This window comes from Nelusetta ayraudi, unplaced genomic scaffold (genome assembly GCF_046127955.1).
Source record: "Nelusetta ayraudi isolate G7.1 ecotype Tasmania unplaced genomic scaffold, CSIRO-AGI_Nayr_v1 ptg000057l, whole genome shotgun sequence".
In the NCBI taxonomy this organism is placed as follows: domain Eukaryota; kingdom Metazoa; phylum Chordata; class Actinopteri; order Tetraodontiformes; family Monacanthidae; genus Nelusetta; species Nelusetta ayraudi.
In genome coordinates this window covers 1,761,279-1,784,798 of record NW_027466107.1, presented here as the reverse complement: position 1 = coordinate 1,784,798, position 23,520 = coordinate 1,761,279, and the positions used below count along the sequence as shown (strand labels likewise).

Here is a 23,520-nt window from a genome sequence, read left to right as displayed (position 1 = left end):
CACACACACACACACACACACACACACACACACACACACACACACACACACACACACACACAGGCGCTAGTGCTGTATTCCAACTCTGGCCTGTTTGCGTTTTGTTTGGGACGTTTTGGGAAAAATTCAATTTAACGCGACTGAATGATGACACTTGTCTTCAAGGCTTAGCAGAGTTTTGATGATGACGACGAGCTCACACAGTATTTTCATGGCCACTTTTTGCACCCAAAAGTGAACATTGTGTCCCTCACTGCTGACTGAATGAAAAAAAATCGAGATAGTTGGTGCTTTAATTACTTCACACCAGCAATTAAAGCGCGGCCGGAGCGGTGCAGCCGTGCTCCGCTCTCACTGTGGGAATGCGTTCATGCCTCGCCGCTGCCTGCGGGGTTACTACACTACCTTCTTTATCATAGCGGGTTCTCCTCTCATGAGTATGCAGCCGCTCTGCCGTGCGTCAGCTCTGGTTGGAGGAGCCTCTCCAAAAAAAATGACGGCCCATGATATTATTTTGCTGCACGGCCACATTTCTGCAGCGTGGAGAGGCTGCTCAGCACCATTGTGAGCGCGTCTCCTAGATGTGAGCGCATGCATATGCATGAGTGTGTGTGTGTGTGTGTGTGTGTGTGTGTGTGTGTGTGTGTGTGTGTGTTTCTGCATGTGCCTGTGTTGACATGATAGGGCCTGTGTGACAAGTAAGGACCTATTAGCGCTGAGTGAGTGATTGAGTGCGGAGTCCTTGGCGGCGATGAGAGGAGTGTCTCAATCACCACTGACCTCCACCTCACTGCCCCCTACCTTCCTCTCACTCCTTTTCCCCAGCTGTGGCTCCCCCTATTTGCTAGTCGAGGTACTGCAGACTAGAAAGTTGGCCCGCGCCGTGTCTTTCCCCGCAGGTAGTTTGGCTTATTTGCTGTCAGACAACCTCACAGATAATCTTTTTTTGTCTGGCTTTTGCTGCAAAGTGTCTCAGTCCTCCGCGCAAACGCTTTTTGTTTTCATCAGTCCCTTATTGCAGGGCCTTATCTCCCCTCTGAAGCCCTCCAGAGCAGGTGTGTATTTTATCTTTTAAAGAGAGAAGCGGAGCTTAAAGCGTGATGAGCGATGTCTTCACCTCACTCAACATTATTTCTCCATGCAGTGCAGGTGATTACGTGATCTTGAATTAAGATAAGTGGGTTCATGCTGGCTCTTTTTTTTTTTTTTTCTTAAATCATGAGTGTGAGAACAATTTGCTGTACAGCGCCGGATGTGGCGGCGATGCCCGAAAGCTAAAACTCCGTCTCTGGTGGTTTGTTTCGCTGCCTCTGTCAGCGCCCGGCTCTCTGACTCAGCAGTGTGCTGCGTCGTGCCGCTCCACTGAATCCATTGAGATCGACTGCAAAGACACCGACTCCTCACACAGCCGCTTTTCATCTCTGACGGTGCCGCCAGGTTTAGGATTACCGCTTTTATTTTTGTCAGTGCGGGTTTGGTGTGTGACATTTAGGGGCTATGACTGTGAGGAGGAAGATGCATAAATGGCAGAATGTCATTCGTTACTCCAGCGATGTGAAGAGTTGCCCTTATTCTGTTTTTTTTTTTTGTTTTTTTTTTTTTGTTTTTTGCACAGCCGTGTGCTCTTTACTGTGCACACAGAAGCTCCGGGACAAAAGGGCAGACAAAGTCGGGACGCCTGTTTAATGCGATGACCTGGATTTCAGAGTTTGCTTTTTGTGTTGTTGCAAGAATCCACCCTGCTGATAACCAGGGACACCGTTTGTCTGCTCCTCCAACAGGAAGGCAGGAGGAGACATTCCCGGCACCGGTCAATAACTTTTCATATTGGCAGTAACATTAATGGAAGCTCACTGGGCGCGTCCATATGGAAGCAGTTCAGGAAACATTTGCTCGGGTCTGCACATTCACAGACGTCGCCTTTCCGTGCCAGGCAGCAAAATCAAGTGTGGGCTTCCATAAGCAGTCAATGTGTGTATGTGTCCGTGGCAGCGTGCCAGGCTCGTCATGCTGCCCTGTGATTGGTTGTGTCATCAGTGAGGACCCTGGGATGAAGTCCGTTCGCTCTTTGATGCATACCTGCGGCATCTCATGATCAGGCGTGCCCTAAACTGCATACTTTTGGCACTAAGCACTTCACGTTTTGAGTGCGTGAGTGTGCAAAGTGCGTTCACAGTGAGAGGATCTGGCAAAACTCCACTGAAAGCGGGTCAAGAGTACAGTGTGGGATAACAGACACTTCACACCTTCAACCAACTGCACATTGGTGACATTGCAGAAGTGGCTCAATGGCGTCGTCACACAAGCTAAGGTTTGGATGTGCTGCTGGCTAGCCAGTTAGCTGAAGTGCCAGTGCTAGTTCTTGCTGCGGCAGCTTGTTTCAATTGGGCTGTGTGTCACGTTTGTGCTGGATAAAATGTTGTTTAAGCTGCAAGTTGCTGATTTCGCTACGAGACGACAAAGGAAAGTGACATGAAATAAGTCTTTTTCCATTTTCCATTAGCCACTCGCTAATCGCTCCTGGCGTAACACTTCTAAACTTCCAAGTTGATATCCTTGACATGTATGATAATAAGTTAAAACCTAATACTTGTAAAACTGGTCAAACTGTAATTTTTTACCACAATTACATTCTGTTGTACTGCATGTTGACCTGCGTCCTCCCTCGCTAAGTGCGTCCGCATCGGTTCCCCGCCGTCTTTTAAAAGTGGATGCATCTCTTTGTAAAAGCACTCTGAGCTCCAAGTGGTGCAAACGATCCCTGGCGTTGTGACTCAGTCTCTTGAACCCCGCTGCCTGCCTCCACCCTGCTCGGCAGCGTCGACCTGCACCTCCCCGCCGGGCTAAACCGAGCAGCACTGATGTAATGAGGTGTGGCTGGAGTGCCTTCTTCTCCTTCACACCCCGTGTGGCAGCCAAGCACCAATCAGTACAGCTCAACGGCGCTGTAATTAAGAGACTCTTGCGTGGTTCTGGCCTGACTATGCTGCTTTTTCCCTGCCCCTCCTCCCAGAAAGTGCACAGCGAGCTTTTACCTGGATGACAAGTGCAACACAAAGGGCTCATTATCCCTCTGCTCTCTCCATCTGTCACATTCATATACCAGCTCAGTGTGTTTATCCTCCTGAGTGCACACTTGTTTGTTGTTTTTCCATTGCAATTCAGCGCCAGAGATGTTCGTGTGTGTGTGTGTGTGTGTGTGCGCGCGTGTGCATGCATGTGTTTGTATGCTATGTGTATAGCTGTTACACGCTCTAATTGTCTGAATGTGTGGCCTTTAACAGGTGTTTCACAGGATTTATGTTTCCAAACCCCGGCAGTAAATATTTTATTTTTGTGGCGTCATTGCGAGGGGTGGGCAAAAAGGGGGGAGAGAGAAATAGGTGTGGAGAGACGAGTGGGGCGCCTCACTTCTTGTTGCGCTGATAAATGGTGGCTGGCTTCTCCTCCTCGTCGAGCGGAACAACAGATTGCCGTCGCTTCAGACGGCGGCGCTCTCACCCGCGTCTCAGCGCGCCGGCCGTCAATTTCACCCCTGTTACCTCCCCTCTCCTCCTCAGAGGGAAATGCCTCAGAGCTTCTGGAGATTACCTTAATGGAAAGAGCGAAATGGCAAAGTGCACATTCCTCCACACTTATTTAGAACAGTTTATACCAGCAAATGTATTTATTTGTCTATTTTTTTTTTTCACCCGAAGGTGAAGAACGAGCAACGCTTTGTTTTCTTTTTCTATTTTTTTCCAGTCGGCTCTCTGCTCTGATTCACGCCCGTCTCGACACACCTTAATACACCTCAAGGCGTGCGCTCAGAAATGGGAGCGGGGGAATAACAAGCCGGCGGCATTAATGGCTTTCTCCCTCAATAATTTGGCCCTCGGCTGTCGGTTTTTCAAAATTTACACACGTTGAACCGCAGTCCCAGGGTCGATCCTTGAGTTGTGACCCGCCGGCGCTTCGCAGGATCTTTAGAAGGTTATATTTAATTTGGCCCCGGCGCTGCTACCACCAGTCATTTGTCCCAGATGATCCCTGCTGGAGCATAAAGAGATGCCAAAACTGCCAAAAGGCCAAAGCGTTTTTTCTTACTGCCTGTGGCCTTAATACTTGAGGGTCGGATATGCTCTACTTCCAGTGGACTCCCACCACTTTTTATTTTTTTATTTCTTGCCTTCCAGTTAATATTCCTCTGACCTCTCCACCTGATGATTTGACAGGCGGCATTAGCCTAACCAGTAAATTAGGCTGCAAATCAGAGTGAAGCTATTGCCTTAACAAAAAGACGGTCCCCAGAGTGAGGAGGCTGCATTAGCATTGAAACGTTAACTCAAGGCCCGCTCTGCTTTCACGGCCACATCTCAAGGAGCAGTCAGAGCAACGAGCCTTCAGGAGAGCAAAGTGGATTTTTTTTTATATATATATATTTTTATAATTAATCTGTTTTAAATAAGACCAAAGAAAGAAAAAGAACAATTCGAGGAGTTTCTGCAGAAATGATATCCTTGTAACACATCAAGTTCTGACTGATTATTTTAAATACAGCCAATAGGGGGCGCTCAGGCAGGGGGGCGGGGGGGCAAGGGGGCAAGACCCCAGTTTGTACCAGTCTGCAGTCCCACTTTCCCTGCTCCCGCCTCCTTCCTGTGTCTCTAAATAAGGCCGCTGATGGGTTGTTGGTTAAACCAAAGTGTAGAAACTCTTGGTGTGACCTGACAGAAGCAGGTTTTATTGACAGTAGGTCGCACAGGCAGCAGTGACATCAACATGTAACTTTCTCATGTTTGTACACGTGTGTTGATTTCACTCCAGCTGAGCCTCTTTTTTTTTTTTTTTTACATCCTCGGCAAAGAGCGGCAGTTTACTTCACTTTAATTACGAACACGTGAAACAACACTCTGTCATGTTGCAGATAATTTCCCTCGTCGGTGTGAAGTGCTTGTGCTGTAAGGCTTGAGGAGCACGTGGCCTTGCATGCATGTAGAAGAGTGATGAGGACATTTTTAATGGAGCGGCAGCTGAATGTGCTTCTTTCTTCTTCTTTGCCTGTTAAAACTACACCCGAGTGTTTTGGGTTTTTTTTTTTTGTTTTTTTTTAGGCCATGACAAGAAGAACTCTGTATCGGTGTCAGTTAAAAGCAAAGATTGCAGTTTCCTTATGTAGCTTCTTTTTCAGTGATGATTATTAAACCAGGACAATATCACACTGGAACCCTGTGCCCTGAACACATCATTCAGTCACGTCCTGCTGCTGTGTAACTCAGTCCAAGAGGGGGCAAAATATTTGCGTCTGTACCTGCTGCTGTTCCACGTCACCGCACCAGGTGTCATATTCACATCCTAATACTGTGCCGATAATATCCCAGTGACTGACAGAGCCGTCGTCGCAGAGGTGTTTTCCAGTGAATTCCAAGCCGACCGGAGGAGGAAGCCGAGCCGCGATTAGCTTTTGTGCGCCACCTGCTGCTTCCTCGACACTGCGTGCGAGACTCTGAGCCCTCCACCTCTCCACCTCTCCACCTCTCCACCTCTCCCTCTGATCCACTTCAAACACCCCAACTGAAATACTGCTTAATCGCTTATTTTACATGTACACTGCATGTGGAGCTGAAAGTTGTGGACGTGATGCAAATAGTGTTGTGTGGGTGGAATGAACTGGTTCAAGAACTCAGGCTGAGACCGTGTGACTCATGCAGGATTTCTTATGACTTTTTTGTTGGAGGGTAAAAATATTTGCCGAAATTAATTCATTTTCTTTGGTTTATCCTCAATCTTTGGCCGCGCCCCCTAGAGCAAGCGGGATTTGTCTTTGATTAGCGGCCCTCTCCGCAATCTGCAAATGTGCATAAATGAGTTTGGACGTCTTGAACTGCAGAAGGAGTGAAGGTGTGGTTTGTTTGTTTTTTTATGATTATTTTATTTCTCTTTGCAGTTTCTTCCTCCTCTGCGCCAGTCGTGTCTTATCTGCTAATGGCCTCCACAGCAGCTCTTTGTATTTGGCAGCTTGATGCTCTCGACCGTGCGCCTCTATCTCGCCGCTGCAGCCGCGACCTCGCCGGCCGGCCCGGCACTCACCTATCTGATTGGCTCAGATTGCAGACTCCCCGTCATTCAACTCCCGTTTTCACTGTGTTGACCAACACGCTGCCGCTGCAACCCCTTCCACCCCACCAACACCCACCCACCCACCCACCCACCAGCCGCTCCATCCCACCAACACCCACCCACCCACCAGCCGCTCCATCCCAACGCTTTTTCCATAGCTTGGAATTGAAATGCGCCCGAGTTGCGTGGGCCCCTTCTCAGATTGTTTTGGATGTCGGGGTTTGTTTGGAAGTGTATGCGAGTGACAAAAGTGAAGATGAAAAGGCTTTTTTTCCTATTATTTCCTCCCACACCTCCACCCACACAACTTCCACCCCTGCCGTGTTAAAGATGAGGCCTTTGTGGCTTCCCTGTGCTTCCTGGGGGACTGTATTCTCAGAGACACTTTGAAATGTTTCCCGAGCTTTTTTCATTATTATTATTATTTTTTTAAACAAAACAAAGCAAAACTGTTTGCTGGTGTAAAACTCCAAATGGTTCATTGCTTTCATTTGTGTTCCATTTTACGCTTTTCAGCATTGTTTAGCATTCCATAAATACTAATATTACTCAGTGATGCGGCGTCCCGTTTTTTTAAATTTATTTCTTCTTTCAGAGAGCGTCCTGAGGCGGAATAGCCGACTCAGCAACTCTCCTTCATGGCAAACGCTTAGTCACAATAACCAGCCGCGGTGCATATGCTCGGCTAATGCCGAGCTACTGTAATGTGGCCCTTGAGTCAGGCTCTCGTCAGCTGATGCACAATAAGCTGCGGCCTAATGAAGTGTAAACCCTCGACCTGCGAGGCAGTGGGAGGGGGGGCGGGGGGGGGGGGAATTGGCCAGTGCGCTCCGACCCGGGAGGTCAGTGTGTCGCCTCGGCCCTCGCCGAGTTCTATCATGATTGGCCAATGTTGGGAAAATAAGGGCCGTGGCATCAAAAGTGGCGGTCTGGGTGCAGCCACTTCTGAATGGAGAACAAATCAGGGAGCGCCAAGGTGAAAAAGATGACTCTGTGCGTCGGATCGGCCGCTTTGCTGAAAAACACAGCTTTTTTTTCAAGCCTCTTCTTGCTCCGCCCATGTCAACAAGCGTCTCTCTGCTGCTCACCAGTTGCTCAGCTGGTCCCTGATGTTGCTGACGAGCCTTTAACGCACAGATGGTCCACTTCGTTCAGACCGAGCGTGTTTTTTCCACTTCGCTAATGTGTTCTTTTTTTCTTTTTAATGATGCATTTGGGGAATTATTCATGTCTGCAGCAGAAGTTTTACATTTTAGTATAATCCTATTTGTTTATTTTCGGGGGAAGTGGAGGGGGAGGGGGGGAGTCGGCTGTTAATAATAATGCCTTGATTTATTCAAACAAGCGGCCACAATGTATCCAAGCCTCAAAAAAAAAAAATCACATTCCATCCTCAAGTTTGTGTGTGCAGGTTGCCATTAGTATTCATAAGGCAGCCATTCCCCCTACACGTCAGGCCTTATGAATACATTACAATGCATTTATAATGCATTAAGCAATTGCGATTCAGAGAAAGCGCGTTTGTTCGCCCCCAACGGCACCTTTCCTGATGGTCATGTGATGATGTTCTGCTGTGTTTGCGTGCACATGCCGGCGTGCACACACAAACGCACAAATTAACCCTTGGCATGTTTCTCTTCTAGCCAACGCCAGGGCCTGTTTCCCTAAGCAAGGGAACCCACTCGGTAAATAGCCCCCTCCTCTCTCGCTCGCTCTCTCTTTCTCTCTCTCCCTCTCTTGTTTTTTATTTTTTTTTAAAGCGACTATGATTTGAAATCATGCTTCAACTCATCTGTTTTTTTGTGTAACCATGCTGTCCCCCCGCCTGCCCTCCGGCTGCCTCCCCTTCCCCTTCCTGTGAGCAGTGCCTCCACGGTGCCCGTCAGCTCCAGCTCTGATATGAAAAGCCAGAGGGGCTGTCACAGCAATGTGCCGGCTTCAAAATGGACAGTAGGAATTGGTAACCTCCAGACAGTAGGAGCGGGAGCAGAGCACCGAAGCACTGGGGCGGGGGGAGGAGGAGGAGGAGGGGTGGTGGTGGTGGGGGGCTGGGGGGGGGGCTCAGATGGATGAAGTGGAGCTGAAGCCAAACAGAATGAGAAAGCGAGGGGCCGATGCGAGAGGAAGTGTTCCATTTTGTTCCCATCTGACTTTCAATCAGCCGGTTTTTGTATTTTTGTATTTTTATTTTGTTGTTTTTTTTTGGGTTGTTGTTTTTTTTTCTTCCCTACATAAAAAAAAGAATGTGAGGGGGAAAAAAAACGACTAAACTTACAGTGACAAACAGGCGCGTCAGGGCGGGAGAATCCAGTGAAAACAGATTCAGCTCGACCCGCTGCCTTTGATCTATCGCAGTGGCTCTTTACTTTTCTCATTTTTCTTCCCTTCAGAACTTGAAATCAATAATTCTGCAGGGAACTGCTGTGTCCTGGTGGCAAATAGTCTAACATCCCATCCCCATTCTCTCTCTCTCTCTCTCTCTCTCTCCCTCTCTCCCTCTCTCTCTCTCCTGTCCTCCCGCCGCCTCCCCCTTTTTTCACCCCACTCTCTCCCCCTTTCTGCTCCATTTGTCTCCACCTGCGTGTGGCTGCGCCTGCGTGTCCGTCCGTCTCCTGAAATCTCTCCCACACGTGTGCTGATTCGCCTTCCCTTCCTTCTCCTCCTCCTCCCCCTCCTCCCACCCTCTCTCTCCCCGTCCCCGTCCCGAAACCCAGATCCCGAGCGCGGTGGCAGTCACTTGATCTCCACAGATGACCTGGAGTACCCGCGCGAGTACCGGACGCTGGGCAACACGGCGCGCCGCTTCTCCAATGTGGGCCTGGTGCACACGTCGGAGCACCGGCACACCGTCACGGCCGCCCAGAGCCTGGAGGCCCTCACCAACCTGCACAAGGCCGACATGGAGCGCAAGCGGGACGCCTTCATGGACCACCTGAAGAGCAAGTACCAGCAGCAGCAGCAGCAGCAACAGCAGCAGCTGCAGCATGCGCACCACAGCCCGCACCACAACCCACCCTCGCCCTCGCCCTCCCACGCCAGCATGAGGGGGACGTCGGAGCGCTCGGCACGAGAGCAGGTAGGCCCCTCCTCCTCCCCAGGCTTATCAAATGAATTGCGAGTGTCTGTTTGCGCTCCTGAGGTGTCTGATGCTCCATTTGTTGCACCGCCACCTCTTACTTCACAACAATTACACTTGTGCCCCTCGGCCCTGCGACGATGCGGCCGACAGATCCGGCCCGTCAGATAACATCCCGGGCCGAAGAGGCGCAATATTTTGCACGCCTGTCGCAACAAGCCGGGGTGAGAATAATGAAGCGCCGAGCTGCCAGGTCAGCTTAATATCTTTCTGTCGCTCTAATTACAGAACTGTCAGAGCCGAGCCTCCCTCTGGTGCTCTGTGCGAAAAAGGGGGGAGCAACGCACACGCACACAGCCCCTCACATACACACACCATATAAGTGCCCCTGCTGTGCATGCTTCTACATTAAAAAGAAAAAAAAAAGTCAAAGCAGTGGAATGACATGACGAAGGCGCACATCAGGAGAGGTTGTGCTTTTGAGACAGGTGGAGTCCGCCGTTGCCCTGGCAACGCCTGCCTTCAATGGCAAGTAGGGGTATCGCATTGCAAAGGTCAGGTGATGTAGGGGGCGGGAGGCAGGAGGAGGGGAGGGTGGGGAGGACGGAGGCAGCGTACAAAAATGAAGAGAGAGCAGGAGAGAGAGGGTCGAGGGGAGCAGCAGAGTGGATGAATACCCGAAAGTGACGGGGCATTTTCAGCGCAGTGTGTGGGGGGAGCAGGAGGAGGAGCAGGAGGAGGAGGCAGCAGCAGCAGCACCAGCAGCGGCGGAGCCCCAGGATCCCCCTCCTCGTCTCATCAGGTGAGCGTGTAAGGGTAGAGGGGGTGCAGGGGGGACGCAGCGGTGGTCGCCCGCGTAGCCCCGCTGCTCAAATTAGCTGGCAGCAGCAGCAGGAGGAGGAGGAGGAGGAGGAGGAGTATGGAGAGGAGGAGGAGGAGTCAGCCGGCCCCATCTGCGAAGGAGTTAATCGGCTGGTGTTGTAATGAAATAAATAAAAAGAGTTTCCGCCGCATGTGCGACCGTGTGGAGCGAGACAGGGGAGGGGAGAGAGAGAGAGAGTGAGAGAGAGAGAGAGAGAGAGAGAGAGAGAGAGAGAGAGAGAGAGAGAGAGAGAGAGGGAGAGAGGGAGGGGAGAGGCGAGTGAGAGAGCAAGATGAGGATTTGTTGCTGCACCTGACGGACAGCCTGGCTGGGAGTGACTGGAGTGCTGGACTGGGACTACAGGTGCACTGCAGGTGAGACCAGACCAGACCACCAGCTGGAAGGAGGTGCGCGTTGTGCACGTGTGCCTGCCTGGGTGCGTGTGTAAGGTGCAGGAGGAGGACAGCTGGGATTAGACTCCAAGCCTGTTGTAAGTGTTTATTGTGGTTGTTGTGGTGACGGAGTGTGCGCATGCGTCGCAGCTGCCGCGTGCGCTGCGCTGCGCTGCGCTGCACGCCGAGCCCCATCTCGTGCCGGTCTCAGCGTTGATTTTGCGGCTGACGCCAAACACTTTGCGTCTTTTCATGAATCGGGAGAGGAGAGGAGAGGAGACGCGGCGTCGGGCTGGAGCCGAGGAGGGAGGGAGGGAAGGAGTGAGTGGGGAGTGAGTGGAGAGTGAGTGAGGCGGGAGGCTGGAGAGAAGATGACGACATGAGCAGAGAGACACGGGTGGAGGAGGGGCGGCGTAAGCGCGAGCTGCTTTACATGCCGGTCAGGTAACGCGACGCTCCGAGACTCTGCGAGGCTTCATCCTTCCTCCGGCGCTCTGCGGCCGCCGCTGCTGCTGCTGCTGCTGCTGCTGCTGCTGCTGCTGCTGCTGTGTGTCAACATCTGCGTGTGAATAGCGGTATATGCTCGTCTTTGTGCGATGCTGTGTGGCGCTGCAAACCTTTGGAGCCGTGACGTCTCCCCTCAAGAATATTTGATTTGGACTTGGAACACTTGGTCTGAGTCGCAGAGCCAAAAGTTTTAATCTTCCCGGTGTGGGTGTCGCTTAAAAGCTCCTCATCGTGACAGCAGCTGAGTTTATCTGATTCTTTACTCCATTGTTGAAATAGGCTCCATTTTGGAAGAAAAAGAAATGCATCCACAATGTGTGATAATATGTGGTCTATTGCATTGAGCCAACAGCATAAGCAAATTAGGAAATGTTGCCAGATTTTGGATGAAACTGAGAATATTGGCTCAACATGTCCACTGTGGTCGAAGCTGCGAGTTACACAGTAGTCAACTACTGTACAGCGAAAGGCACCGGGCATCAGGTTCCAATTATGTTGGCGTCTATATTGCATCCAGTTATACGTTACGCTCTTGTTTTAAAAAGGGAGACTTATGGTTTTACACAAATTATTGCACATTGTTCAAGATCCCTTGATTGACAGGCTGTCTGCCTTATTGTAAATTTAAATTTTCATGATGTGCAGTTAGTAGAATGGAACATTAAGACAGGGCTGAGAGTGACACCTACTGTCGGGGAGGTACAACTGTTCCCCACATCACCTTTGTGTCGGGCGTTTGCAAGTCGAGGCCACACTTTGGTTTGTCTGCGGCAGTAAAAAAAAACAAACAAACAAAAAAAAAATGACAAGCAGCGACGTAAAATGATTTTGTTTCCTCCACCTGAGAGCTGTGAGTGAGCCTCATTAAAGCAACAGGCAACGCCTGCAGAGGCACACGCAAGACCACAAATCACTTCTGCACCATTAAAGCCGGGCCTGGGCGTCGTTTAGCTTTGCAGGAAAATAAAATCATTAACGTTGTCAGAACAAGCGCACTTGCAATTATTTATGACGTGCCGTCGGTGCTGCGGTGCTGCTCGCTGTCAGTTCAACAGATTATCAAGGACAAAGTTGTCGTTTTGTTGGGTTTTTTTCGCAACAAATGGCAGGTGATCAGGAGGCCGAGGCCAAAGCAGGTCCAGCCAACCGAGACTTCCTGCCTGCGTGCGTAAATAGGAAGTAGTTTGATGAATCTAGTTTTATGAGACAAATTGAAATTGGCTGATTTTACAATTTTTCACACTGATGCATCTTCACGCTTTAAACGTCGTAGACCACCGAGTTTGAGTTATGCTCTTACAAAAAAAAAGAGTGTTGATGTTTTATTTTGTGGGATGCCTTTAGCCGAGGCTTCTGGCTGTTGCTGTTGGAGAAGAAGACTGGTTTGAAAGACTGTTTGAACTGGGATTGTGTGCATTTAGTGCAGGTTTACGCAGTTTAGAGCAGGCTGAAACTATGTGCACAACAACAATAATAAAGCAACAATAAGATCTGCTGCAGAGCGACCGGGCTGGGAGCGATTGTGTGTTATGTTTTATTGCAAAGGCTCCATCGAGCCCTGGCAGTATGAGGTTCACCCTCCCCTCCACTGCCACGCTAACAAAGTTTTGATGTTTTAAAAACACCTTTAAAACCGCTGTGTTTGCAATTTGACCAGTTTGACCGAAGCATTTCTCCTCCGCCGTGTCCAAAAACTGGAATCTTCGATTTCTCTCCGCCGGCTCTGCAGCTGCGCCGGCCACGTTAAGTCAAATGATCCCAGCTTTAGTGGGGATTTCTGGGAGAGAATTTTGCTGCCTCTCTCCGCCTTTCATAGCTCCTTCATACCAGGAGCTCATTGAAAAGGGATTCCGGGAGCTCCTGCACGTGCGGTGCAACGACTCGGCGGACTTCTAACAACTGCGCGAGCGCCAGGAAATGAGAGCGAGCCAGCATGTGCAGCCTCTACATGTTCTGAATGTAATTCAAGGATTCTTTTTCCCTTAAGCGAAAGTTAGGGGAAATACTTGAGCGCTGGCTGTGTGGGCTGTCCAGTCAAAATGAAAACAAAACAAAAGCTGAAGGGCTTTTAATGACACATCCCTAAGAGTTATTAATCTACATTTTCCAGAGCCATGTTTTTTTAGTTTGCTATGGAAAGATGTGGAAGGTGCAACAGCAGCATGTCGGTTTTAGCAGGTGGCTGTAAACAGAGGGCTAAATAGACTGCAGATATCAGGCGAGGCCAGAGTGAAACGTCAAGATCTGAAAGTACTTTGAAACTTTGGCAAAATGTTGGGACTTCTAAAATTTGGCTTCGAAAAAAAAAAAAAAAAGAGGAAGAAATAATATAGACTCCTGCTCGGAGACAGAAATTCTCCTCAGTGTCACATCAAAGAGTTCTCTTGAATAATGGCGGCTTTACGTTGGCAGAGAATTTAAATGTGGAGGAGCGAGGGGGAGCGCGGGGTCCAGATTACGGCTCCGTATCACTCCGAGTGTCCCACTTGTTTCGACGGCGAGCCTCCGCACTCTGCGCGCTCGCTGGCGTTTTGTTATCGTGGGGAATTCAAAGAAGAGCATTAGCTCGCATTAGCGCCCAATAACTGTCTCTTAATTTAACATGAGTGCGACTCGGTCAGGACCATTTTTCTTCATTATGACCGCGCTGCGTCTCTCTTCCAGGCTATCTGCCGCGCTAATGCAGCTACATTTCATGTCACAAAAAACCTTTAATGAATGCAATTCGCTCATTTGTAATCCCGCCCTGCCGACTGTGAAACGTTGGACTGCAATTAGCTCCTTTGCGGCGTCTACAGGCGGCCGCAGTACAGCACAGCAGTTGATGTCTACGTGTCGGAGAGCTGCATGCAAAACAGAGTGCGGTGCCGAGAGGAGTCGTTCAAGTCCAGCCAAGTTTGAAACGCTGCACAGGGTGTTGTACATTGTTGTACAATGTATTGGAACTGTATTGCAAATCACCAAGTGTAAAATTGTTTGAGTTACAACCTGCGGATTTCTACCCTGAGACCCGAGTTAGAAAGGAAGAATTTTCACTTTCGGGCTTCTGAAGTCGGTGCGCTCGCTCCCCCAAATATTTCATGAGGGACGTTAGTTACATCATGGCTGAAGTGATGATGTAACTCGATGGCGAGCGCCACTCCGCCACGCCGTAACCCCCCCCCCCCACCCCCCCCCCCACCCCTCTCCTCCGGAACATGTTGGCCTCCAAATCACGCTGAGCAAATATTTACTCAGGACAAAGTCAAATCGGTTCGGACACAATATCAGCTCGCCTGTTCTGGGGTTACACATGTGCAGCAAACTAAATGGGTCACTAGTCACCCCCCCCGAACCCCCAACGAACCCCCAACGAACCCCCCACACCTCCCATACCCCACCTCCAAGGAAACAACTTATTTGTCGAGTCGAGGCCAACAAACAGTTTGGCTGCGCGTCGAAATAAATAATTCTATAAAGAAAAATAATTTAAAAACTAACAAACATCCTGCATGACTTGACAGAAAGAGAGAAGACGGAGAGAGTGTTGAAAGAAACAGTTTAGATATTAGATGACATGATAAGGTGATATTTCAGAAATTAGTTGATAATGACTTTCAGGAAAAAACAAAACATAAAAAAAAAAATCAAAGCTGTCTAGACGTTTTTCAAATGGATCTCCAAATAAAAAAAGCACCATTGTCCATAAATCAAAACAGACCTGTCTCAGTGCTTTTTCCCTTCCCTGTGGCAGCAGACTAATGTGGGTCCTGCAGAACGGGAGGCTTAACAGACTGAGAACTGCCTGCAGATAGGAAGAAAGACTCCAATAAGAGTTTGGATTAGAATTCTTTTTTTCTTCTTTCTTCGAACCACGTGCGATCCATTTCTTTTCTTTTCTTTTCCTCTCTCTCTCTCTCTCTCTCTCTCTCTCTCTCTCTCTCTCTCTCTCTCTCTCGTATTTAAAGTCATTTCGAGATATTTCTGTGCCATCAGCGAGGATGGAGTAATTGCGCTTTAATGGAAAGCTCAACGTCTCGCTGACACGCGTCGGGCTTTTAGCTCGCGGCAGAACAGAGAGACACGCAGCGAGAGACAACTGACAGGCCACGGTGAGAAGAGGCCACAGTGAGAAGAGGCCACGGTGAGAAGAGGGAAGGTGAGGCTGAGATGGAAACATTGGATGTAGACAGAGCAGCGTCTCGCCTGCAGCGGCAAAGTCTGGGAGCGAAGCCAACTGTGCGATGTCTAGGCGGGGCTGCTGTAGGATTCGACTGCGCTCTTCTCATTTCCTCTTGTCTGAGCAACTTTACTTCCCCTCTTTCCCTTTTGAGTTTGACTTAATTACTGCGTTAGAGGGAGGGCACCGCCGCTACCCAAAAGTCACTTTAATTTCCTAGAATTCAGCAAACTTGCCGCTGTTTAATGGCTCCGATTTCAACTCTGAAATGTTCTCCACATCCGTCTTGTCAGTCTTTAATATGCGGCGGCGTCAGTCAGTCTTTATTTTTTTTCCATGGATTCCATCATCGATTGCGAGCTCTTCCAATAAGAGGCGCAGAAATGAGCTGCACAAATTGCTGTAAAACATCACGGATGAAGGACCAAGGAGAAGAAGCTACTGCGTGTTGTAAACAGTGGATGCCACTACTGAGATGTGCATTAATGATGCAATAGCAGGAGTTTTTTCATTTCTTTTTTTTTTCAAATTTAACACTGGACATTGGAAAACTGTAACTTTGGACCGATATTCCAGAAATACTATTTAATGATATACATTTATTTTTAATTAATTAATTACGAATCATGAACTAACTTTGGTGTTTGTGTTTCTCTTCCCTCTCTCTCCTCCACCACCGACTCAGCAGCAACAGCCCAACTACTGGAGCTTTAAGGTGAGTGTTTTGTGTGTCTCCTGTCTGTCTGTCTGTCTGTCTGTCTGTCTGCTGGCTCTCGGTCTCCTGCTGGTTGGCCCTGGGCTGCGGTGTTGTGTCGCAGGGGGCCGGAGGTGTCTGGGGGGCTTAAACTCCTCCGGCTTCATTTAATCTGCGCAAGACGATCCTCTCCCCCCCGGGACTTATGATACCTCAGTCAGCCGGCATTAATGGCTGCCAGCCATGTGACCTCGGCCTCGCCGAGCATGACTCAGTGACTCAGGCGGGAGGAAGACGCTAAGGAGACGTTTCAGTCAGGAGTCGCTGGGATGAGGCTTTGACATGAGCGCGCAGGCTTGACTGGTGGATTCTCTGCTCAGTGTTCCGTCCACCAGGTGCAGTTGTGGAGGAATCAAGACGAGTATAAATTATTATGATTATTATTTATTTTTTTTTGCTGTATTTTGAGAGATTAACACTCGCATGGCATCACCCCCATCAAACGTCGTCATCTGTGTTACTCGTGGCGCCGCTTTGTATTGCATCATTGGTTACGACAGGGTCGGCAGCATCAGGTGGTTTTAGTGTCTTCGGTGAGTGAGTGTGTTGAGCTGCACAGTGAAAAGAGTGTCTGCTTTCAGTGGGCGGCGCTTTCTGCTGTTTGAATGCTGGTGGCCAGAGGTGAAAACTTCAGGTGTTGTATTTTATAGTGGCAAGTTTTTGGAGCCGTAACCTCAAAAGCTTGAGAATTGTCAGTAGAAAAAAAAAGAAAGTGCTTTTCAGCTTTAATATCAATGTGTGTGAATTTAAAGTGCTAAAAACTATTTTGAAACACCAAGTAGTTTGAAACTTTAAGGCCTTTAAAGTGAAATGAAACTTGAAGGTGTACTATTTAAAGGAATCTACTGACATAAAATATATATATATATGAAAAAATAAAAATCAATATTCTGAAGTGATATAAAGCCCCCAATAATAAAAAATTAAAAACTGCTCAGTCGCAGATTCTTGGCAAAGTGGGGCACCAGGAAACAGGGTAAACGCCAGAGTGGCCTCGAAAAATGTTTGCACAGCGACAGAGAAGCAGCCCAGGGCGGGTCGCTCAGCCTGACAGTGTGTCAACCGACTGGAATCAGTGTGACAACACAGACACGGACTTGGTCAAATCATTAGCTGCAGGTCAATGTTACACACTGGGCCTTCCACACAAAATTAACCTCACATGCCCTTAATGAACCAGAGCAGAGCGATATTAGAAACCTTCCAAACAACCAGTTGTGTTAAGCCGACACAAATTCATACAAAAGAGAGTGCAGAACTTTCTGAGTTGTCTGTACATGTATTCATTTATATGTGTGTGTGTGTGTGTGTGTGTGTGTGTGTGTGTGTGTGTGTGTGTGAGGGGGTGTTTGCAGCCTACGAGAGCTGAGGGGCTTCTCCGCAGCTTAGTTCCCTATGAAATCCATCACAGATGCTCACAGTATTATTCAGACAGGGTGGAAATGTCACTGGGTATTGCTTCGCCTCCTGACCTATCGCCGGAGCTTCGCTAAGTTTTTTGTTTTTTTTTTACTCTGATTTCATATCGTATCATCTCAGCTCACACAGGAAGTTCTTCAGAAACATTGTGTGTTTAAAATCTGAGCTAATGCATTCCGTTTGATAGCGCGTCCTCATAGAAGAAAATGAAAAATTTGCATTTATTTGTTGTTGTTGTTGTTGTTGTGTTTTTTTGTTCTCACTGTGCACCGCTGCAGCGGATTGCTTTTGCTTTTTTTTGGTCCCGACAGACGCCGCTGCAGGGGATGAAATGTAGATTGAAACGACAACAAAAGGTCCGCGTGAAATCAGATCTGAAGCTGGTTGCCTCCACGTGCACACGCACGCACGCTGTTGTTCGCACCTTTTTATGTTGACACCGCTCGTCCCGCTCAATTTTCTTCACATTGCACAAAAGCTTGCGGGAAACCAATACGGCTGCCTCCGTCTCCAGCAGTTTAATCGAAGTCGGACTCTTGCTGTCTGGCTGCTGGTTTTGAAAAATAATAAATAAATAGCCAAAACCGTTTAAAGAGGTTTCAATATCAAGATTCCACGCCCCCATTTTTTTTTTTTTTTTACTTCAGATCTTCCAAATATCAAAGGTCCCGGCCAGTAAGCAATGTGAATTCAAAGTCTGACCAAAGCATTATTGTCAGGTTTCGTGTCCGTGCGTCTGTATTTCATCTGAAAAGGAAAAAAAAGAAAAAACCTCCATCAGCCAGCAGCAGTCGCCTCCACATCTTACTGTGTTGCTTTTCTTCCATCGCCGACAGTGTCGATGCCTGATTGGCAGCAATTTTGCGGCGCCATTTGCTCCGAGTATTGACAAGTGCTGAGATTGTGCAGAGACGAGGCTCGCTGGGCGAGCGATGTCTGGCTGTGATCGTGTTCCCGGGCAGCGGAACTCTGAGGCTAAGCAGCGAGGAGATGACGACCATGCTGGACAAACTTAAAGCCACCGCGCCCACCAGCCTCCGGAGGGAGCCGAGGAGCAGGGACGGGAAAATTGAAAAAAAAAGAAAATCAGGGAAAGATAATAGGTGAATAAATATAGGTACCCCCTTCTGTCAAAAACTGATTTATGATTTGATTGATGGCTTACGCTACTTTTCTTCTACCTTATGCTACAGAGTAGGTAGCCTACTATGCAGCAGTCTAATATACTCACGGTGAGACCGGCGAGCACTGTTAGGAAGCACCTGGTTGTTGAGTCCGGCAGAGTGAATAACGGGGCTGCTGAGGGTTCGTCTGTCCGGATAGATGAACTTTGACCTTTGTAACATGTTAATAATTCTCGTGAAACCAAAGCAAAGCTTCTACACGATCTATGGTTGCAGTGAAAGAAAGGATGGGGAGAAGAGGGTTGTTTCTCCTCATCCTTTCTTTCACTGCAACCATAGATCTCCTCTACGCTCTTCTCCTCCCAAACTCGGCTCCTCGCCGTCTCCTCTCCTCCGTCCAAAGCATCTCCGTCCGGCTTCAACCACCCAAACCTTCACCCGCTTCGCTTATCGCACCAACATCACGCGGCTTAAATTTGCACCTAATCTGAGCGGGCGCCTTTTGTTTGTGTTTTTTTTTTTCTTTCTTCCCACTAATGTTGCTTTTGTCACGCTCGCTCACGCTGGAATCCTCGGCGGTGCTCCGGGTTTGTCCAGGGACGCCAGCAGCGAAGGCGGGGGATCCTCCTATATGAAGTCGCAGATGGTTGGGAAAGATGGACGTTGTGCTCCGGCTGACAGCTCTGTTCGGTCCCAGAAGATGACAATGACTAATGGTGCTAAAATTAGCCCCCGTCTCCTCCACTCTTGCAGAGGAATCAGGCACCGCCTGCATTTAAACGCCTCGTCCTGTGCGTGGAGGTGCTAGAGAGTGTTGGTGTGTGTGTGCGTGTGTGTGTGTGTGTGTGTGAGAGAGAGCTGAGAAGCTCCTTGTTCCTGTCAAGGCAAAAAAAAAAGCAGGTTTGAAAACTTGCATGTTTGTTTCAGTTTCACAAGATTTTTGTCCAGCGCATCAGCAACACAACACTACGATGTGGCACCACTGTGAGCCATCACTGCACCTAGAGCATGTACATGTTGTATGTGTGTGTGTGTGTGTGTGTTTGTGTGCCTGTGCGGCAGGTTGTGTTGACTGTAATGCAGTTTGTGGCCTGGAGCTTCGCGTTTCCCGCCGCTGCTTTCGGCCACGCGGTCGTCCTGGTTCTCCGCTCCTTCCTCTTGTCTGCCGCCGTGCCCCCATCGCGGCGTGGAACTCTCGATAGTAATTGAGTGCTGTTCAAAAAGTCTGACTCACTTTAAAAGAGAGAGAGGGAGAGAGAATAAAACGAGGTGGAGGCGGGGCGGGCGGCGGAGCAAAATGAAAAGGAGGCAGATCCAGTTACTTTCCAACCAAGCTGCAGACTTCATTTCCAGCCTGGCCAGATGCTTCAGCGGATGGTGTGTTCACATTTTGCATATTTGCATCGGGGGAAAAAACAATGCACAATGACTTTTTTTTCCATTTCAGAAACTACGGGTAAAGAAAATCTCTGTCTGGAGCCTCTCTGCAAAACAGCAGTAATAAACTTGGATGCCTTCATATTTCATTTCCCCAGTCGGCCGTGTTTTTTTTATACCTGCGTCATCCTCCCTGATTTTCACAGTGAAATATTATTTGTTATTATAATTATTATTGTTGTTGCAATTTCCTTTTATCATAAAATGCCTTCCTACTACATTCTTGTTTCCTTTGCTTGCTTAATGGTACAGTGTCTAAAACCTTTAAGGAACGCTCATGTAGGAAGCCTTCCTTAAAAAATGACGGTGCAATATGGCAGCTAACTAGGAGCAAGACCCTTATATATATTCTTATATATATGAGAACTATTCTAAGGGTTGGAAAACCAAATGACTTTTATTATACAGCAAGTGTACACTTTTATTAATGTATTTATGGGCAGAATGTTAAGCTTTTAGCAACATAAAAATCATAAACCAAGCCAAATTTTACCCACTGGACCTTTAAAGCATCTATAGAAACATAAAACACATTTACTTTCAACAAGAGATGTATTTTATCATCTATGAATCTGCTACCAAAAGAACCAAAGCTTGTCTAAAAGCTGGCCTGCGGTTGAGGTTGCAGGACTCGCTACCTCCCTGCGAACCACCACCAATCTCGGCCATGTGCACTCATGCATGTGACCCTCTCATGTCTTTTATATCCCACCGTCGGCGGCCGCCATATGACACACTGCAGCACACACGCTCTTTTTTCCCCTCCTCTTCCTCTCTTCCTTCTTTTTGTCCGGTGGTGGTCGCGGCTCAGATAAATGACCCCATTAGAAAACGCAGTGGGGGTTATTTGTCAGCATCGCCCTCTCCCTCTCGTGATCACACATCATCCGGCCGCCATCGCCAGACACACACGTCCGTGAGCATTTACTGTGTGAGTGCGTGTGGTGAAGAATTGTGTTTGTAAACACAAAAATCAGTGCCAATTAAACCTCACTTTTAACAATCACATCACCAATTACAGCAGGAGTCTTTTTTCCCTCCGCTGCTATGGCTCATTTAGTTTAGTTTGTTGTGGCAGGGATCATAGTTTTTGCTAAGTAATTGGCCGTCTGGTGTTTAATCTGACACTGAGTTGCGCTCAGTCTGTTGCGAACGGCCGCACCACTTATAAAGCAACAGGTCTCGATTTTAAAGTCACCTAATTTGTCTCTGAAAGGCTGCTGGCTGAACGTCCAATCACACGCTGGTGTTTTTCCTCCACGTGTCGGCCATCAGGTCATCGGTGCTTCGGGCTCGCTAATATTTGCCCAGAGCTAATGGGAGTGTCGAAACTCAAATATTGACAGATTTCTCCAAAAGGTATTTAAGTTTTGGCCTCGTTGGCCAGCAAAACGGAACATTAACAACACGCGTGCTGTCACTGATCGGAGGCTGAGTTGGACAAAGTCTGAAGCCCCGGCAGTCGGTCGGTGCCAGGGCTGCAGTGTGTTCATGGCCTCCTGCCTTATTGACCAATTAACACAAATATAAATGAGCGCGGGACTTTGCCTCTCCGCCGAGAGCCACCCAGAAGACTCTCGGCAGCTTTTCCTCTCTGCTGCGTCCGTCCCGACTGTTAAACTAATGAAACGGCACACGGATGAAAGCCACAGTTTGACGGGTGCGGCGAGAATCGCTTGGAGGAGAAGTGTGCTTTTGTGTTGTGTTGGCGGCGTGCAAAGTAGAGGAGGAGATGGGGCGAGAGCTACTGTACTGTGGCGGAGGACGCGTCGGCCTCTGCCATCCAGACAATCAGCAGACGGCATTCTGGGAGCTCATTACGGTGGCCTCTGGGCTGTAGGAGGCGCCGCGCGGCGGCCGACGGGGGGATCAGGACGCCAGTTGAGCGAGCTCAGGCCCGACTGCAGTAACAGCCTCTCGATGGGCGAGGGCTGGGCGTGGGCCAGGCGGGGTAAAGCCGCAGTGACAGCCTCGGATTTGCATGAGTGTCTGACTCCCGTCCCAAAAGCGTTTGCTTAATGCTCGCAGCAGCAGCAGCGGCAGCAGCAGCAGCAGCAGCAGCAGCAGCAGCAGCGGGGACAAGAGTTTGGCTGCGGCTGTGTGGGAGGTGTGAAGAGTTGAGCAAACACCACATAGCCAGTGCTAAGCTAGAGCAAAATGTCCGAGCATGGTTGTTCTTTTTTTCTTCATTGCACACACACACACACACACACACACACACACACACACACACACACACTAGTGATGGGTGATGCGGAAAGACAGCGGCTCTGTGCGCTGATTCCATGTTAGGGAATCCGAAGAGTCGGTTTCCGCTGCTAGCGCTTGATGAGTGGCTCAGCTCGCCGCCTGTGTGGCCAATCAGATGTGAGGATGTAATGTAGGATTATGCATGGCATTGTGGAGGTAAATCTTCATGCTTTCCGAGGGAATCTTCTCCGAGACAGGCCAGATACTTAAGACAGAGAGGGAGTCGCATTGTTGAGCTTTGGTTGCACTTCTGTTCTGTGTTGTGTTTGCAGTGTTTTCTTACTTTCTTTCTGTGAATTAAATTCAAATGTTTAAGAGGGAATGCTTGTTTTTTCAGGGTTTTTTTTAACAGGTCAAAAGCACAACATTCGGCCGTGCGTAGGCTTCTTATAAACAGACTGCATGTAAATGGTTTTATCAATACACAAAATATTCATATTCAACAATTTAGGTTAAAACATGAAACTACAAGTGATACTGAAGAGTCGAAAGAGTCGAAAGAACCGGCTCTTTGAGAGCTGTGTAAAAAGAGCCGTTTGACAAGAAGGAGCTTAACTGCCCGTCACTAACACACACACACACACACACACACACACACACACACACACACAACACACCCAAGGTAATTAAAGGCCGGCAGGCCGCCTGGAGCGCTGCTACCACTGGAGAACAACTGTATTGGGTTTTTGTGCGGCAGCATTCAGCCGGTGTCAAACACTGTGACGACAGTAATTCTGGGTGAATGGCTGCTCGCTAAAGCATTGTCAGGCTCTCGTTAATCTTGTTACGCCATTCGCCGTCTCTCTCTTCCGCTTGGTTTTACTTCACCGGCCCCCGCGTCCAATCCATTCTCTCCGCTTCCAGTTTCACCTTTGAGTCAATGACTGTTGTGCTTGTCTCTGTCTTTTTTCTCCCCCCCCCCGCAGAGCCGCAGTCCACGCCACTCCCAGTCCACGCAGTCCGGCCTCGCCGACCAGGCCGCCAAGCTCTCCTTCGCATCCGCAGAATCCCTGGAGACCATGTCGGAGGCCGACATCCCCATCGGCTTCAACCGGATGAACCGATTCCGCCAGAGCCTGCCGCTGTCCCGCTCCGCCAGCCAGAATAAGCTGCGATCTCCAGGTTAAGATTAGGAGTGGCGCGGGGGGGGAAAAAGAGAGGAAGAGAAGAACAAAGCGTGCAGCTCAAAGCCGATTTGTAGCCGCTAACGTGCAGCACGATTCACTCATACAAAATAAGTTTCAAGCTGTGTTCCAAATCACATGCTTAACATTGGGTTATTCGTCAACGCGGTGCACTTCCTGTGTGGTGCGCTGTAGCTAGGAGCGCGTAAGCTAGCCGGCGGATTGGTGTGTTAGCTTACATGCTAACGCTATGACGGCACTTCCTTCGCGTCGAGGGTGATTGAGGTTGTTTGTTCTTGACACTCTAAATCTCAAGT

At 48.9% G+C, this 23,520-nt stretch overlaps 2 protein-coding genes across 9 annotated transcripts in view; one reads left to right on the top strand and one right to left on the bottom strand.

Annotated features, from left to right (window-relative positions):
* The window catches only part of retreg3 (reticulophagy regulator family member 3), a 94,249-nt gene that overhangs the window by 15,156 nt on the left and 55,573 nt on the right, over positions 1 to 23,520 (bottom strand). The gene's annotated exons all lie outside the window — the stretch shown is intronic.
* The window catches only part of srcin1a (SRC kinase signaling inhibitor 1a), a 35,830-nt gene continuing 21,171 nt past the window's right edge, over positions 8,862 to 23,520 (top strand). For 2 of the 7 annotated variants that reach the window (XM_076038512.1, XM_076038504.1), the window contains exons 1-3: positions 8,862 to 9,175; positions 15,781 to 15,810; positions 23,006 to 23,201. In XM_076038512.1, coding sequence (XP_075894627.1) covers positions 8,999 to 9,175; positions 15,781 to 15,810; positions 23,006 to 23,201 — 403 coding nt within the window. In that variant the 5' untranslated portion in view covers positions 8,862 to 8,998. Of the gene's footprint in view, positions 9,176 to 9,875; positions 9,978 to 10,209; positions 10,528 to 15,780; positions 15,811 to 23,005; positions 23,202 to 23,520 lie in introns of those variants that run through there. The other 5 variants (XM_076038509.1, XM_076038507.1, XM_076038508.1 and 2 more) reach the window with 5 other exon arrangements.